Genomic DNA, 20015 nt, shown 5'->3' with positions numbered 1-20015 from the left:
TATGGCAAGAGTAATAAGTTTGTCGAAAAACCAGAAATACCATCCAAGAACGAAACACATCGACATAAAATATCATTTCATCTGCGACAAAGCACTGAAGATAGAAATTGCACTTGATTATTATATCATACAACAAATGGTTGCTGATATGTTAAGGAAACCATTAGGAAGAACTGTATTTCAACGAATGAGATCTAATACGGGAGTAACAAACATTTAAAGGAATAAAGACTAGTTTACATTTTTCGAAAGTGACTGTTGAGATATGAACATCAAAGAAAAACATATAAACAAACAGCATTTTGCATAATTAAGTAGATATGACACATGTCATATCACATGAATGTTATTATTGTAATACCGTTGCTCGTTAACTTGTTTTGTTTTGTTCCTCTATGGCAAGACAAACCTGCCAACAGTGAATCGAGATTTATATGTCGTATTAGAATTACTATAAGTTAATTCGAGATTCGTAAAGTGGTACTCGAAATTACTACAATGCGGTGTGAAAACTATATTATTATTGTTGAGTTGTGTATGACAAGATGTATATGACGAGTTTTTTTTATAAACTGTGATGAGATTTATACGACGAGATATATAAGACGAGTTTTTTATGACGAGACTTATATGACGAGTTGTTTTATAAACTGTGACGAGATTTATAAGACAAGTTTTTTTATAAACTGTAACAAAATTTTTTATCGGACGAGATTTATATGATGAGTTTTTCTTTAACAACACGAAGTAATGATTTAACAACACTTGTTTGTTTCATAAGCAGTTATTAATTATATGCAAATTTCGGCGGGTTGGTAACTTTGTCTTTTCTATCTATACTGTATCGCTCTCACCAAAATGACAGAAATGAGCAATAGAGAAATTACTCAGGAGCTTCTTGGCAGAGTTACAGAGCTGTCTGAAAGAACATCACCTGACGTTGACAGTTCTGTAAGCTAAGAAGTGAGAACTATATTTGGACGACATACGACCGCTTTGAATTTGCCAAATGCTGAAACGAGTTGCCAAAGAGAATTAGCGCATCACCCTAATAAAATGGCATCAACAGCTACAACAGAGAATCGCCTCCCAATTAGAAGAATTTCATCCACTGCATTTCAATCGAGGCGCTATTTTCCCGCAAGTAGACCTGCTGCAAGAAGCCGAACAAGGCAAACTCGTTCATCAACAGCAATTGATAACAGGCCATTTTTGAGAGATTTAATCCTATTAAGCGGTCCCAAAGATAATACAGTTCCACGGCAAGGCGCTCGGTTGATGTTGGTAGAAAATGGTCACATGATTTCAGGTTGTCGGTTTTCAAAAGATTTGTCAGCCGCTGCTGTCGAAACTAATATAATGATGGCCTTTGATGGAAAAATTCCACATGGTACAGATATAGAACTGTTAACATCGGTACATTCCACTCTGTTTGCGGCAACATTAGCCCTGGTCAGACATTGGATGGTGTTATCCTCCACAGATTATACGCACAAAACCAGTGTATGTACGACCTAGTGTCCAGCTACTTAACATGGGAAATGCAACAAAGATTCGAGAATTAGATTGCTACATGCTCATCATGTAAATAGTGTGCTTTTAAAAACTGATATGTTGTTCATATACAGGAACAATTCTAGGGAAGCTAAAATACATAGATTGGGTAAAAGCATGGGATCTTTCCACATTTGTCATAAGAGGGATCAAGTCATTGTACACTAAAATAATCTAAAACTATTTTTTAAATTCAAACAATCTTTTTTTACAATTGTATTTTGTGACAGTAATATGTCGAGGTATATAATTTTATATTCTTTCTTTTAGCAAATCTATATAAATTTTCATAATTAAGAAACTTAAGTCATGACTATTGTTCTTGACTTGATTAAATTATTCGTATGAATTCAGATAAGACAGCTCACAAATAGTTTAATTTAATTATTGTAGTCTGCATTCATATTCACAAGATTTTAGTAACTGAATATGCTCATAATGATATGCAAATTATTATGCATTGCAATAGTTTTGCAAGAATTTTTTAAAAAATATGTTATATAGGAATAGATGAACCTTTGGATGATGATAATATAAGCATATCTGAAACCAGTGAAATTCATTCTGTGCCTGTTACTGATATTGTGCCTGCAACTAATGGTGTACCTGAAACTGATGGTGTGGCTGAAACTGATGGTGTGGTTGAAACTGGTTCACTGTCTGCCGCTGGCTCCTCAACTCAAACTAGCACACTCCTTGAAACTGATGATCTTTCTCTTTTGAACGAAGCAGGTTCTCATCTTATGGCCTTGTTCTAATTTAGATTTATCAACTCATAGATCTCGGTAATATGATTTGAAAATACTGGTATATTGTGTTTGTTTGAATTACAATTGAATTTTTTTTTCTGCAGGTGTTTTTTCGGCATTGATAGATACTCCATTCCTGTCTTTGCCAGCTGAGAATAGAGAAGTAAGAGCTGTTAATGTTCACAGAACTACAATACGTCAAGACGTCATAGCCATTTTTAATGATGCAGATGTGCTTAATTGTTTGGTTTGCCCCACCGTAATTGATTACAGCGGCAGGGAAGAAAAATAGAAAGGAAAAGGAGTAATGCTGGATGTTTTGACACATTTTTGGCATGGCGTATACAACATCTAATGTTTCGGCTCGAGCGATAAGTTTCCTATGATTAGGCACGACATGCAAAAAAATGATTGTCAGTCTATTGCTAGAGTTATTGTCTACGGTTACAACCTGCTGAAATACTTTCCTATGAAAATATCACCGGCACTGCTTTGTACATGCTTATTCGGAGAGGACAATTTAGGTAGAGAGTTGTTGCTGAATTCCTTTCGTGACTACGTGACTCTTGAAGATCGCCGAGTTTTTTATAATTGCATGAACGAAAATTGTGACCTCGAAGACGAAGACATTCTTGACTTTTTCTTAATGTTCAAGTGTTTTAAACTTCCGACGAAAGATAACATCAAGGAGATTATGTCCAATTTGGCCCACCAAGAACTTCCTCAAAAGCCACTGTACATAATTCACTTCTGGTCTCCAGTTTTAAGAATGCTCCAATACGATGACATTTTTAAAACACAAGAAGGCATTCTTCAACTTTATACCAGTAGGCAACCTACGGCCAAAAAGTTAATAAAATTGATTAAGGCCGAAACCGGAAATGAAATAGAGGGCCTTACAATAGATCATTTGAAAAGGTACATTCGGTCATTAGAATGTAAAGCTATCGATACATTTCTCCATTTCATCCCTGGAAGCGACTGTATTACTTGCACATTGATAGAAGTAACTTTTTCAAATCTAAGTGGACTCCAAAGACGACCTATTGCTCATACATGTGGACCTTGTTTAGAAATTCCTACCACATATGAGAGCTATGGTCATCTTGCATCTGAGTTTAATAACTTATTGAAGGAAGGACAATCTTGGTCATTTGACATTGTATAAAGTTACGTTAGCAGTTCGTTTTTACATCTTGCATACTGTACCTCTATCAACAATAAAACACCCTTGATAATATTAATTGTAAAAAATACAAACTAAATCTTTCAAAAGATTAAGGGTTGTTTTGTCACTTTTCGATTAGAGGTTGTCTATTTCAAGGAGATAATCCATTTGAAGATTTTCAATAATATAAAACAAATTTTCTTTTTTCCGTCTCAAATATTGAGTTATACATGAACTTTTTATTCGGAGTAGGTATCATATTGTACCACATAAATATATCAGATGGTAATGATCTTGTTAAACTGTTAAAATATTTCATATGAACATGCTCATAGTAGCTAATTCAGTCGTTCATATGCTAAACAAAATTTTTTTATCGTGTCAAAATTTCAAACTAGTCTTGTACCTGTAAACAAACAAAGTCTATTTGTCAAAATGGCATCAAAACAAACTATGTTTTGGTCAATGAATGAATAATTTACAAAATGAATTTACCTTACTGCAATTCATACATATTTCAATCTTCTTAGTTTTCGTTTGTTTTAGTAGTTAAAAAAAATGTAGGAATAAACATATTTTTCAGGCATCTCTTCTTGGCGGAAGATACAGAACGTGTCATTTGGATATGGAACATTGCCAAACATAAACATTGAATTTGGTCAGTTCCTCTTAAGTCAAAAGCAAACGATCTAACAATTGACATGGATAAAAAGAAATTTTATCAGCATTTTTCTAATGGGAGAGTGTTTTCTTGTGATAACAAAGCACAAAATTTGATTGGTTTTGGAATATTAGGAGGTCCCATTGTAATATTTGAAAATTTTCTTTACTTCTTGAATAGTAAGAAATAAAGGATCGTAAGTGTCCATAACACAACTGATCAACGTAAGAATTGTAAATTTTTCTTTCCTACTGGCAATGGTCGTTATAGTTTGGCAGTAATACATAGCATCACTGCAAGACTAAACGGTAAGCTACAACTCGATCAATCATTTCAATGAATCAATCAATCAAAACATAAATCAATCAGTCAATCAATCAATTTGTTAAAACTCTCACATCAAGTACCTAAAATAGATGAGAAAAAATTGAAAAGTGCATGGTTGAAAGTTGTTCTCTGTTATATACAGCAAAAAACAATATATTTGTAAAGAAATTGATAATGACACTGTTAAGAATGTTACTTGCAAGAAAGCCCGGTAATGCACAAGTAAATAAAATAAGCCATTTAAAGAACAAGAGACAAAAGACATTCAAGTCCAAGGTGATGTAGTTTATTATAGTAGCAATTACGAATCTTCTTTCTCAGACATGCAAAAATATACAGAAATCTTTATTTTGGTTGTATACTGAGGTTGATACTATCTTTTTGATTGAAGTATATAGTACTTTTAAAAGCCCTGATTAAATATTATTTTTCATTCATATATAGCGACAAACACTTTTCGATTTCCTTTTTGTGGCCAAACAAATTGTATACTAAAATTGGTGGAACGTTGAAATGCACATGTATAAAAGGATATTCAGGAGAATTTAACTCATGCAATGGTATGGATTTATTACAATCATTAACTACAACTTTCATTAACGGTTCTGTATTAAAAATCAACTACGTGCAGTTTTAAATTTTTGACATAGTAGCGATGTTACTCATGTTATACTTAATTGCTTTGACAGTGCTGTGCACTTTCAAAAATATGCATTAGAACATAATGACTTTTTTATAGCTTGGCTTCATTGAAGTATGAATTATGCACAGTTCAAAATGTCAAGCCCACTTTCACATTATGGCATTATAGAGAACCTAGTAACAAACCATTTGGCGTAGAAGATTGTGTTGTAATTCATCTCAGACAATTTAACTTCCGGTGGAATGAGGCTACATGTGGGTATCACTTTAATTTCATCTGTCAACGCAAGAGACCTAATTTAAACTGTGAGTACTACAGTCATTACTACATTAGATACTTTATATATATTTATATTTTGTGGTTAACTGCTGGCATCATACAGGATGATTATTTTTATAATAATATACATGAAAAACTTTCTCAAATCTGATCCGTTAAGAGCAGTGTAATTTATAGTAAATACCAGTGCAAAAATGGGAAACACTCGTGCAAGAATGCGAAACACCTGTGGAAAGAATCGAAACACCAGAGCAATTTATTTTTGAAAAATACACTCCTGATTGGTTAGTCAAACAAAGAAGTGGTCTAAGAGCCAATGAAAATAAAACACTTCAAAGGTGGGAACGTTACATGTAAACAAATCAATTACAATGGTTTTCGTAAGTTTTAAGTACATTTTCTTTTTTGCGTTTATTGTTAACAAGACGTTCCTGGACGAAAATATAAACACTGCTAAAAGTAGATATCTTGTTCTTCCTTTTTGTGTGGAAGCTATGGTGTTGTGAAAAGTAATAGCAGACAGAATTGAAAAATATGAGCCTGTCAATAATAACTTGCCGGCTTAAGTCTACGTACGCTGAAGTTAAAAATTAACAGCATTGAGAAATTTTTTCTCGAATATTATTAATAAGTTAAAGCATACTTTCGCGTGCAATTTGGAGAACATGCACGAGTGAGATTTTCAATGACTTCAAATTGCACTCCTCCTTCGGATATAAGCAATGAATATCCCAAGTTCCTACAAAAGCCTATGTTCCATTGGATATAAACCTGACAATTCTAAAAGGAAATGTATTGGTAAGTTGCTGTTTCTAGATCCTATCAGATGTACGATTCAGGCTTATCTAAGGACCTTGGAGTCAAATGCAAAAATTATGATGTATTTTTGAAAATGGCTTTCTTGAAGAAGTCTCCTGCTAGAAAAAGAAACAAAGGCATATATAATTTTTAGCTGATAGCTTATGTTAAGTTGCCTTCAAGTTTATTTTGAAGCAGAAACCTTAAATTGACGTTGACACGAAATTGACATAAAGTTGAAAGAAAAGACATTTGCCATTCGAAGTAAGAACGCTCATAAAAGCATCTCGCGCAGAAAAGAACTTTTCTAAGCATCAGATTGTTCTACGTAGATAGGAATAATGCTATACACACTCTAATTGTTCTGCATAGCTTCATACCAAATTTCATCTCCGTAGGTCGCCATGTTTTCTTTTTTGTAGACCACCCAACAAAAGTTTTAGTGCGTTTCATAAAGGTAGCCAATGATAGTCAGTCAAAGAAAATCAAAATAAAGTTGACGTCACTGAACGTGAAAAGTGTGAAGTATTCACAAACGTATATTACCTGGTTATTAATCTATGCGCGGGCTATAAAGCTCCTTGATTTCCAAGAAAATTCTTAAACTTATTTCTCTGTTTGCAAAGATTGATTCACTCAAAATCTTAAAGCTGTTAAATTTTACATAAAAATACAGCAAGTTGGAGGCAATGAAGCATAAATGGAACTGCTTATGTTTTAGCAATTTTTCTTAGAATTTTAGAGCATTTGATTGTTATCATTATTTTAAAGCCAATTTAAAATTTCTAGAAAAAATTTGTCGGAGAGAGGCTCAGCAGATCTACAACAACACCGAGACTTTCGCTATTGCACCTTAAGTTTGAATTGGAATTTCTTTTCAATTAAAAAATTTTTTGTTTAATATTTACCATCAAGCGAGCAATAAATTTAATAAAGTATGATGGGAACAACATAATTTTTAATAATATCAACTGCTTTTACATAATGTTCAATCCCATTATTTCCGTCATCTTCTAAATGAACAATATTTTGTTGGAGGTAGTTAATTTGATCCTCACTAAGGTCAATCTCTGTAGCTGGCACAGCAACGTTATTATTGCTTAATTCCGACAAGGGTGCATCATAATCAACTCCATAGCTTTCATAGTTTAAAATAGTTGTTTCATCTGGCATCATATGAATACTACTTTCCAACAGTACCAGAGGTGTTTGGTTACCAACTGTTCTAATACTATGGTGATTCCACTGTGATGTTAATTCTGATAATGAAGCATTGATTCGTGGAAGAAACACATATGTAGTGCAAATAAATCAATTTCATCCAGTGAGTTCAAAAGCTTGTTCTTTTCCAAAACTCTAAAGAGATCTTTGTATAGCGGTGATAACCAGGGGCGGATCTAGGATTTTTCAAACATCAGTCATAAAACGTCGGAGGCACTCCGCACCTGGGGGGTCTGAGGCATTCTCCCCTGAGAAATTTTGAGCTTCAGAGCCTTAAAAATGCCATTTCAGCGTTTTAGAGCAATACAAAATGTATTTTGTGGGCATCGTTTTGCGTAAAAACAACACATTTTGCTTACGTTTTTTTCAAAAAAAATATGAAGTGAACAATACTTGAATGTTTTGCCAAATATTTATGACAGTTCATAGATAGAGAAAAGCTCAGACTTTAAACCATGCAAGTTTATTGTAACCCTTTACCCATCTCCACATCAGTGCCAGCAAATTCACCGTTTGAGAAAAAACTCAAAATTTTTTTCTGCCAAAGATTAAGCAAAATTATCAGAGTGAAAATTTGCAGTTAAGGACAGCTTAATGCCATAAATGTTTATTAGGCATTTCACTTGACTATTATTTTCTGCAAGGTGTGATATGTAGCAATCACTAGTAGCATTGTATTATCAAATACAAACAGAATGTAACCAACATGTCTTTAAATATATAATTACATGAATGTTAAAATTGGTTCATGTGTCATGCTTACTGGTTATGATAAATATCTTTTCATATGATAAAAGCTCGTTTAAATGTAAATCTGAATTAATTTAGTTTAGAAATTATAATGATCATCAGAAAAATTACCTAGTGATCATGAAAAATACTTTGCTGTTTTGCCAAATTTCAAGGTTTATCTGCATACATAGGAAGACATTTTTACTTTATAGAAAATGCTTTTCATACATCAATAGCCCTTTGGAATTTATGGCAAACAATCTGGTATGAGCCGTAGATTAACACACCTTTACATCTCTACATGAGGTGTTCAGTTGGAAAAGGGGACAATAAGTGACATAGGACAACATTTCATGTATGTGAAATACTCAGGTTTAATACCATTCCAGTCAAATTGTCAAAATAAAAAGCTTCATGGATCAGAAGACTCAAAGTCAGAGGTTATAGTAAACAGCTTCTCATGTAATTAATGTAAGTTTTCTCAAACCTTAAACAATATGTAGTATAACTGTCCAATGGTTGAATGATCAATGATCATAAACTGAAAAGCCCCAAACATTTGTTTATAATAAAGTAAATAATAGTATGGCGCCTTATGGCTACAGATTTTTAGTCCATTGAAATATATTTGCAGGAATGTAGGATTTCGCTGCCATATAATGGTCACGATTCCCCATGCAGTAAAGAAATCATAGCTAAAAGTCCTTTGGGCAAGTCCTTTAGAAGCATCAATCTGCTTACCATACGCCATATTGACATAAATCGCATCACACACTCGCATAAATTGACTTTGATATGTTACATTCATGCATACACTTCACTTGTCCTTTACTTACGATTTTGGATGTAAATTTCTGCTGATAAAACTCAAAACAATGTTTGCTTGCTTTTGAACATCAATGACTGAAATGTCGCTTGCGAGATCGTCTTTGCCAAGCATTTACAATTCATCCATAAATTTTTCGCCCTCTTGAAAAAATTCCCATTTTGGAAAGCAGCATTCATGTCAATATATGAATTTGTAAAAGATTTTCATAAATTCCATCTGATTGTAGTTTAGTTTCTATCATTCTTTAGAAAATTACTATGAAACGATCAAACATTCAATTCAGAGAGTGAGTTTGACCATGTTAGTTCAGTTGGCTATTTGTGGAAATCGGTCAAACCAATCATAGTAAGAGCACATACACGATAGGACGTGGACTCCCTTATAGGTCCGCCCACCCCGCTTATCAGTCGAGATTGCTCCAGATCGTCCACTGATCTGGCTATTGACCAATGAAATAAGCGTTTTTGGCGTTCATAGACTCCTTCATCAGTCGAACCAGTCAAGCCACCCCGCTTATCAGTCGGTTATTCCAGGTCAATTAAAATTCAACTGATCTGGTTACCAAAGAGATATTCATTGCATTAGTCATTAGTTTTAAAAAATAAATAAAGCCGGATTTTTATCACGAAGCAAATGCGATAATAAAGTAAAAATATTTAATGAATTTTTAATTAATATGAATAGGTAAATTTTGAATTTCAAACATTAGTCGCGCGACGGATTTGACATACTCTAGATCCGCCCCTGGTGACAACACTCTATTAACTTCAGCCCACAACCACTCAATTCGTTGATTGTGTACGCTCCTGCCAGTTATAAAACTCCCTCTGTTTGTACCCTTTTGATTAACCATAAAACGTGCCACGTCGACATTTTGAAGTCCTTGATCCCCTCTTACACGAGATGGGAGACTAAATGTTTGGACTCCACTCTTAAAATATTGTAGCACAGTGTTAGCTTTGTTGTTGGTGTAACAGTGCAGGTATATGATCATTCTATATGTTCGTGAGCAGTTGGTGAACTATTATTATCAAGTTCAGCAGTATTTTCACTCTCATTCACCGCCCCCGAAATCGCAACAACTATGGAAAAAAAGTCTTCTAGTTTACTCTTGCAATGTTCTGCAACTATTGTATCTTTATTCAATAATGCTTGGGAAATTTTTCATATAAAGTCTTCAAATTCATTAAAAAACTCCCAAGTTAAATGTTATTCTAACGTATCCGTTACACGAAGTATTTATAATATACGTTTTGCAACCGCTGTCCAGTTTGCCAGTAAGAAATCTCGACGTATGGTCGATTTTCTCAAACATGCTTGCTTTTCTCATATGTCACTTAAGATTCTCGACTAGTGGTTGGAATTCTCGATACACTTTTGTAATGCTTGGCGTGCAATAGTCAACCGTATGTTGTATTCCTTTGAATAATGCAGCGTACTTGTCAATTTTAAATTATTCATGCATTAATCGATTCCAAAATGCCTTTACACTTTGAAAGTTCAAATTGTAAATTAAAATTTGGCCCACCGTACTGTTCGTACCTTCCTATAATGGCTATAACACGGGCAACGCAAAATATTAATTAAAACAAAATATAATTGCTTCCAAATAAAGAATATCAAACAGAGGTGCGTCGCTTCGACGTCGATGTTGCAAAATATTGTCTTCAGAGATTGGCAATGAAGTGGCAGCAAAATGATCCATTTTCAAGTTTAAAATTTTCATTACTTAAAGCTGACTGTTTTAAAATAAAATAAGTCAGGGTTAGATTTCAAAGGTTATAAACCATAATTTTTTAATCAATACTTAGTATTTTGATATTCAATCAAGACGGTATTTTCAAAAACAATGTTAAAGTGCATCTGACTTATAGGAAAGCATGCTGTATTCCAACTGTATAATTGATAGTTTTTTAAAAGGTTTAATTAACCATCTTCCAAACCATAAATAACTTCTCTTGACTGCTTAACCACACAATGCTATTCCTTAATTTGAACCAATTTCCTTGCTATACAAGCTTGGTCATAAGTATAGTTTAAGGCTTATAATCTCATCACTTTAAGTGTTTGGCCTCATGACCTCATAATGATGCAAATGTCGTAAAGCTTTCGCAAACAGGACTTTCGACAATATAGTTGGAACTTCAATTATCATTATAGCTTAGTGTGGTTTTACCGATAGCATTAGCTCGTTGGATACATGCTGCTTATATTTGATCGGCATAGGAGGTTTGTTTTGAATAATAGTATTCTCATAATATCTATTAATAACCTAATATCACATTGACGAGTCACAAACTATAAAGACAACAATCTCATCACTTTAAGTGTTTGGCCTCATGACCTCATGATGCAAATGTCGTAAAGCTTTCGCAAACAGGACTTTCGACAATATAGTTGGAACTTCAATTATCATTATAGCTTAAGCGCGAGCCACACTATCGTCGAAATGCAACGAATTTCGTGACGAGTCGCTCGTCAACGAGCCGTCGTGACGAGTACATGTGCCACATTGTAACGATTTTCCGTACAAGCATGGACGATTATCAGCGCAAAAAGAAACTTCTATTATTGAAGAGAAAAATTCTACTGCTTCTAATTTCTGCAAAACGACGTACATACAAAGAAGGTTCTGGGTACATCCCATAAATAAAAGGCGAGAAGAAAGGGCTTGTATGACACGTTGTTGCAAGAGCTTCGTCAAACTCTATTGGTCGCAACTTTCAGTTCCCGAGCAACATCCTTCCAATTATTTTTCTTTATATTGCGTGTATCTTTATAGTCAGGATGAAATTTGTCCCACAAACATCGCCTCTCTCTCACTAGCTCAATTAATATTTCTTGCCAACCGCCATTTTGCCACAGCACAGTGAAAGTAAACATTAGTCATGTGATTTTTCTTGTCCAATCAGAGTAGATATGCAACAATTACTCGTCACTCGTTGACGATTTCGGTGTGCATGCTCAACGGCGACGAATTCGTCCATATCGTCATATTTTCTCGTTGACGAGCGACTCGTCACGAAATTCGTTGCATTTCGACGATAGTGTGGCCCGCGCTTTAGTGTGGTTTTACCGATAGCATTAGCTCGTTGGATACATGCTGCTTATATTTGATCGGCATAGGAGGTTTGTTTTGAATAATAGTATTCTCATAATATCTATTAATAACCTAATATCACATTGACGAGTCACAAACTATAAAGACAACAAAACAAATTATAAACACTTAGACACCAACATTTTCCCTTCTCAAACAACCATGTGATGTATGAACCCGACAAAATACTGAGATTTTTCTTTTCTTGACTGAGTTGACTTTGGCGATGATTACTGTAAGAATTTTAAAACGTCATTCAAAACCAGAACGAACAAAGCACTTATCTTGACGATCATAAACATGCCATTTATCAACAATAATTCTATAGCTACTTCGTGATCTTTTTTTTGTCACTACGGAGTCACATGAGACTAGTGGCAATAACTGTTAGTTTTAATTTATTTGGCCTGGTCCTTCTTTGATATTGTAACAGATAAGACAATACATATTAATCTATACGTTTGCTGCGGCTAGCATAATTCAATGACAGTTTTGACGAAAGCCAAGATTTGCATTTGCAGAGAGTTAGTGACTTTAAACAGGATATTGTAAAACGAAATGTCAACAAATATTTTAATTTTCAAAAATATTATTGTGTAGCATATTGAACAAAATTTTTGTCAACTGTTCTCATTTTATTTTGTTATGCTGGTGCTGCCTCATTGTTTGCTGGCACTAATTGTTATTGTGCTTACAACTCACCGAATATCTAAAATATAGTTTTAACCACACAATGCTATACCTTATTTTGAACCATTTTCCTTGCCATACAAGCTTCGTCATTAGTATAGTTTAAGGCTTATAACTATATTTTTTTTCCTACAAACCTATTATTTATCTTATCAATTTAGGTGTTTTGCCTTATAACCACCTCATACTGATGCAAATGTCATAAAGCTTTCGTAAACAGGACTTTCGGCAATTTAGTTAGGGCTTCTATTATCATTATAGTTTAGTGTGGTTTTACCGATAGCAATAGCTCGTTGGATACATGCTGCTTATTTTTGATCGGCATAGGAGGTTTTGTTTTGAATAATAATATACTCATAATATCTATTAATAACCTAATATCACATTGACGAGTCACGAACTATAATGACAACAAAACAAATTATAAACACTTAGACACCAACATTTTTCCTTCTCAAACAACCATGTGATGTATGAACCCGACAAAATACTAAGATTTTTCATTTCTTGACTGAGTTGACTTTGGCGATGATTACTGTAAGAATTTTAAAACGTCATTCAAAACCAGCACGAACAAAGGACTTACCTTTACGATCATAAACATGCCAGTTATCAACAATAATTCTATAGCTACTTCGTGATCTTTTTTCGTAACCACGGAGTCACAAGGGACTAGTGGCAATAACTGTTAATTTTAATTAAGTAGGCCTGGTCCTTCTTTGATATTGTAACAGTCAAGACAATACATTTTAATCTATACGTTTGTTGCGGCAAGCACAATTCAATGACAGTTTTGACAAAAGCCAAGCTTTTCATTTGCAGAGAGCTAGTGACTTTAAACAGGATCTTGTAATACGAAATGTCAACAAATATTTTAATTTTCAAAACTATCATTGTGTAGCATATTGAACAAAATTTTTGTCAACTGTTCTCATTAGATAAGACTTAGTCTATTTCACGAAATGAGGATCTTGTAAAATATATATTGAGAGACAAAATACAAAGGTCATTCGTTTACGAATGACAAACAACAATAACGGTTGGGTCCAGGCCCCTTATTACTCAACGATTATCCCATTATGCTCTATCCCCCCCTAAGTCTTTACTAGTATAGGAAAGCGTAATATAAAGTTGTTCTATGATATTTGTTCATCCTCTCAATTTTCTAACAGCCCTTTCTTGTTGAAATCGAGTAATCTGCGTAGAGCTAGTGGTGCTTTCTTGCTTGGCTTTGTGGTCGCTGGTGTAGGTTCACTGGCATCTTCAGGTATTTTGGTTGCGTTTGGTGAAGTTCCATCTGCGGTATCTGTGCTCGGTAGTGGTGCTGGCTCCGGGGTGTCAGTCTGTGTCGCCGGTCTTAGACATGGTAATGACGGTGTTTGTTTTCTGCTGGCTGTCATTTTGTTGGGAGTAAGGTTCTCCGTTGAGACTTTTGGTATCAGCAGCAGGTCCGTATCAATAGTATTTTGGGTAACTGCTCTTGTACAGGTGTGAATTGCCGCAGAAATTTTCTGTTTCTTAGTGTAATTCTGTTGGACCCGTCGACTTTGACGCGGTATTGATCGTGTTGAAGGACTTCGATGACTGTTCCAGTCTTGTCCCATTTCGTAGGGTACGGTCCTGTTTGGTTCTGTATTCTTACGTGATGTCCAATGGACAGAGGTGGTAATCTTCTTGTGTGTTCTGACCAACGTTCCGCCGCTCTCATGTGCCGGTTTCGTAAAGCCTCCTCGCGAGCATTGAGTGTTTCCTCCAGGTGACGTGTGGCCTATAACGGCCGGGGAAAATTGGTATGAAATCCTTAATGGGTCTACCGAAGACGCATTGGGCCGGTGATAATTTCGTGTCGGTATCAGGCGTGTTACGATATTGTAGAACAGCAATTTGTAAGGCGTTTGTGTTGAGGCTACCAGTGGGGCTGGTATTGTTCGTGATGAGGCGTTTCACAGTTTTAACGGCAACCTCCGCGCGGCAATTTGAGTGCGGGAATGCAACGGAGGCGAGGCGGTGGTGTACTCCCCATTGTTTGAGGAACTGCCGTGTTTTGACGGCGATGAATTCTGGTCCGCCGTCAGTAGCGCATTCGTCTGGGATCCCAAAGGTGGTGAAGACGCGACGTAGGCAATTGATTAGTCCGTCGCAACCGTCTTTGGCTCGTTCGATAATAGGCCAGTTAGAGTAACGGTCTACGATTACGAGATAGTTGGATCCTTTGTAGTGGAAATAATCCGCACAGATGCACTGAAAGGGTAGGCTGGTGAGATGGTTGGTGTGGGTGGTGCGCTGGGTTGGGATGGTGCCATCCGGTTGCAGTGGTTGCATTGCGTACGCATTGCTGCAATATCTGAGGTGATTCCCGGCCAGAAGACTGAGTCCTCTGCGCGGGATGTCATAGATGATATGCCCTGGTGTGCCGAGTGTAGAACTTCCAGGATATTTTTGCGTAACAGTGGTGGGATAACCACACGATCTCTGTACATGATGACGCCGTCCACTGTGTAGAGGCTGTGGCGGAACTGGTAGTATTCTTGTAATGGTGTTGGCAGGTCATTACGTGAAGCTGGAAAGCCAGATTCAATGACATTCATGAGATCGTGCATAGTGGTGTCGCTTGCAGTTGCCATGCGTACCCTGTCCCAGGTTGTGGCCACGTTTGTAAGTGCTAGGGAAGCGAGTGAAGCGATGGTTTCGTCAAAGCCGGTGTGTGTGGTAGTGTCCTTCAACTCTGCTATGTCGTCCTGGAGGTAGAGCATGGTGGGGTTCTCTGGACCTGTGGGGTGGCGGGAGATCGCATCGGCGGCTTTGTGACGGATACCAGGGATATGGATCATTTTGAATCTGTACCTCAGTGTCTTCTCCTTGAGATTACGTAGGCGGGGGTTTGGGATGTTTTCCAATGTCCGATCACCGAATAGTTTGAGCAGGGGTTTGTGGTCTACGGCGATTGTGAGGTTGGTGCAACCGAGCACGAAGAACCTGGCTTTGTCAAGGGCGTCTGCGACCGCCAGTGCCTCCCCTTCTATCGGTGCATATCGGGATTCAGCAGCATGTGAAGCGGCTGCCGACCAGGCTGATCTTCCACCCGGTGTGGCAGCATAGTGGTCCAGTCGACTGGCATTCACAGTGTTTTTGCAGTAGCCAGAAGCCGATGCCGTGTTTTGACCAATCAGTGGCAAGACAAGTGGGACGTGTCTTGTCAAAGATGCGAACGCCCTCGTGGATTTCATTTATGATAACGGATTTGGATTCCTCAAAGAGTGTGTTAAGTTCCTCGTCCCAATAAAACTTCGTGCCGGGTTTTAGCAGTTTTCTAAACGGTAGCATGCGTTCAGTGGCTCCAAATGCGTATGAGACTTGATTGATCAGGCCAAACCAAGAGCGGATGTCAGTGATACTGCGCGGCTTTGGGAAATGGCGAATAGCATCGATGAATTTCCTGCTTGGGCGAACAGAGTTTGATGTGATTTCAAACCCTGCGAACTCGACTGTGTCTGAGCCGAAGACAAATTTGTCTGGGTTGAGGATAATGCCGTTTCGACCGCAGATATCTAACCATTCGACAGCCTGATGAAAACTTTGGGTGAGGTTATCTGCCCAAAGTAGGGTATCGTCTATGCATTTGGTTTTGTTTGGAATGTGTGATACAATCTCATCAAACCGGCGTGAGTAACCGTCCCCCGAGGCAATGTACCCTTGTGGCGCTGACTTATACCGATAGCGACCCCAGGGAGTGATAAAGGTGGTGAGGTGTCTGTCGTCTGGGTGAAGGGGAACGCTGTGATAACCGTTCCAGCAGTCGAACACTGACTTCTTTTTGCCACTGGGAACAGAGCGTGCCTGGTGAAAAGGGCTCTGGGTGTGGTGGGTCTCCCTAGTGGCGTTTGCATTTAGTGCCTGTAGGTCAACGGTTCGTCGTGGTTTACCGTTCTTTTTCGCACAGATGACCATCCTGTGGCACCAGGTGACAGGCTCGCCGATTGGGACGGGTTCAATCACGCCGAGGGCCACGTCTTGGTCAAGGCCAGCTTTCACCTCGTCCTGCCAGTGTAAAGGGACTGGGATTGGTGTATGGTGTGCTTTAGGTTTCGCATTCGGGTCAATCATGAGACGCATTGGTGGACCTTCCATGCGTGGCAGTTGTTGTTGCTCGCAAGTGTTAAACGTTTCGAACTACTTGTAGTGTTGGATTGTCCGATCTTTTCGTCTGTATTTCGCTCGTCTGCCGTTATAGGTCGTTTTAATTGTTGTTTGTCATAGATAAGACTTAGTCTATTTCACGAAATGAGGATCTTGTAAAATATATATTGAGAGACAAAATACAAAGGTCATTCGTTTACGAATGACAAACAACAATAACGGTTGGGTCCAGGCCCCTTATTACTCAACGATTATCCCATTATGCTCTACTCATTTTATTTTGTTATGCTGGTGCTGCCTCATTGTTTGCTGGCACTAATTGTTATTGTGCTTACAACTCACCGAATATCTAAAATATAGTTTTAACCACACAATGCTATACCTTATTTTGAACCATTTTCCTTGCCATACAAGCTTCGTCATTAGTATAGTTTAAGGCTTATAACTATATTTTTTTTCCTACAAACCTATTATTTATCTTATCAATTTAGGTGTTTTGCCTTATAACCACCTCATACTGATGCAAATGTCATAAAGCTTTCGTAAACAGGACTTTCGGCAATTTAGTTAGGGCTTCTATTATCATTATAGTTTAGTGTGGTTTTACCGATAGCAATAGCTCGTTGGATACATGCTGCTTATTTTTGATCGGCATAGGAGGTTTTGTTTTGAATAATAATATACTCATAATATCTATTAATAACCTAATATCACATTGACGAGTCACGAACTATAATGACAACAAAACAAATTATAAACACTTAGACACCAACATTTTCCCTTCTCAAACAACCATGTGATGTATGAACCCGACAAAATACTGAGATTTTTCTTTTCTTGACTGAGTTGACTTTGGCGATGGTTATTGTAAGAATTTTAAAACGTCATTCAAAACCAGCACGAACAAAGCACTTACCTTGACGATCATAAACATGCCAGTTATCAACAATAATTCTATAGTTACTTCGTGATCTTTTTTCGTAACCACGGAGTCACATGAGACTAGTGGCAATAACTGTTAATTTTAATTAAGTAGGCCTGGTCCTTCTTTGATATTGTAACAGTCAAGACAATACATTTTAATCTATACGTTTGTTGTGGCAAGCACAATTCAATGACAGTTTTGACAAAAGCCCAGCTTTGCATTTGCAGAGAGTTAGTTACTCTAAACAGGATCTTGTAATACGAAATGTCAACAAATATTTTAATTTTCAAAACTATCATTGTGTAGCATATTGAACAAAATTTTTGTCAACTGTTCTCATTTTATTTTGTTATGCTGGTGCTGCCTAAATATTTGCTGGCACAAATTGTTATTCTGCTAACAACTCACAAACTATCTAAAATGTATTTTTTATGATATAATGATAGATGCTGCGATAAGATTCGGCAAAAAAATACGCGCGACGTTGCTCTTAAGATGACTCACGATCAAGTATAGAACATCCTGAAAAAAAAAAGGGGGCGGAAATCGTTTTGTCTGCCGCCTTATTAGATTTTTTCTTGCATAAAAGATTTGTGTGTATAATAATGTAAAACTTTGTAAAATACGTCACGATGGTTGATTATAAATAGTCTGTGCTAAGCTTGTCCCAATTATATCATACATATTATAGACGAAGCAGACATCTGTTGACATTTAAAAAAAAATGAGTGGCCTAACCGTTGTAACAGCTCCTGCACTCACAAGAGTGTATACTGATGTTGATACTGGTGCAGATATGGATCTCTCCGTTTTTCAGGCAGCTTTGTTTCAAATTCCTTACGGTTTTTTTATAATTGGTCAAGCAGCTGTTGGTCATACTAGTGCCAAAAATCCAGCAACATCTTCTATAATATTGGTAAAGCCATCGAAACCTGAAATGGTGGCCGAACCCGTACATTTTGAGGAAGTATGGAACGATAAAGGTACGGGCGGTAGTGAACATTGCTCGTTTTGGAGAGTTGTTCCTCCAAAGATTATGTTGCACTTGGTGATCTGGTTACCAAAGGCTACGACCCACCAACGAGTGCACTAAGATCAAAGTATGCCTGCATTAAAAAAGAATTTGTTGTTCAGGGCGTAATGGATCCTTCTCCCATATGGAAAGACAAAGGTTCAGGAGCAGACCGTGATGGCTCATTATGGGAAGTTCATGGTGAAGGTCTTGGAGGCTTTTTCAAAGTTCAAAGTGGTTATTCAATGCCAGCTCTTGATGTTTACGTTCTCCCTGCTACAGTTGAAGAAAAAAGAAAAAGCTAAGCAAATTATTCTTGGAACGTTTTTACTTTATTAACTTCTTACAGTAGAACATTTTTACTAGTAATTTTTGTTTGACTGTTATGCATGTGAAATTTCATTTAAAACCTTTTGTGCAATGTTTTCTGGAAGCCGTTATATATTTCAGGCATGATTATCTTTCTTTTTAATTAATAAAGTTTGCCAGTTAATCATCTAAAATAATGAAATATTGTGTAGTCAAAACTTCACGAATCTCTTTGTAATCACTTTTTGGTGTGCAGTATAAACTGAGCTCATACAGCTACTCAATAAATGCAGCATATTACAGTTTTTTAGCATTAAAACATGCACCCAGCTATTACACATGTAGGGCACGTAGCATATTTTGATCTCAACAAGAACAGTCTATTTCTCTTAAACTGCGTCTCTCTCCCATTATTTTTCCTGAAACATTAATATTTTTATACGTATCGTAACAAGTTTTCAATTTTTCCGTTTTAAGAATACATAGGTAATTGATAATTCTGTCGTTTTGGTCGTAAATAAAGTTTATTTTATGTAACTTTCCTGAAAAAATGATTAGAAGGTATCAAAATTGATCTCAAACTTGCAACTTTGTATTGAAATTGAAGAAAACCAATCACACATGCGTATGAATCAAAAATTCTTTGAAGAACTCTTGACCAGCTTTTATCTTCAAGGATAATATCGATATTATTTGCAAGAAAGTATCGTCAGGTGTATTGGCTCTTAAACGGCTAAACGAATTTTTTGTTAAGCAAATCTTCCTTTCTGCTTATATTAGGCAATTGTTCGACCATACTTTTATTAATGCAGCTCAGTATGGCATGTTTCTAGAGAATCAGTCAAATTGACTTCAAAAACCTTACAACAGAGCTTCTTGAG

The 20015-nt window shown here is 36.5% G+C and overlaps 1 protein-coding gene across 1 annotated transcript; it reads left to right on the top strand.

Moving 5' to 3' along the window:
• The first annotated feature begins 11886 nt into the window (after positions 1 to 11886).
• LOC124454351 lies at positions 11887 to 19328 on the top strand. Its single transcript, XM_047005161.1, is given in 3 exon segments — positions 11887 to 12090; positions 18505 to 18844; positions 18847 to 19328. Coding segments are annotated over 2 exon segments (591 nt in total). The 5' UTR covers positions 11887 to 12090; positions 18505 to 18537; the 3' UTR covers positions 19131 to 19328.
• Positions 19329 to 20015: the final 687 nt, after the last annotated feature.

Source organism: Xenia sp. Carnegie-2017, unplaced genomic scaffold, assembly GCF_021976095.1.
Source record: "Xenia sp. Carnegie-2017 unplaced genomic scaffold, XeniaSp_v1 HiC_scaffold_3, whole genome shotgun sequence".
Classification (NCBI taxonomy): domain Eukaryota; kingdom Metazoa; phylum Cnidaria; class Anthozoa; order Malacalcyonacea; family Xeniidae; genus Xenia; species Xenia sp. Carnegie-2017.
Note: the sequence above shows the minus strand (reverse complement) of the source record. Positions and strands in the feature narration are given on the sequence as shown.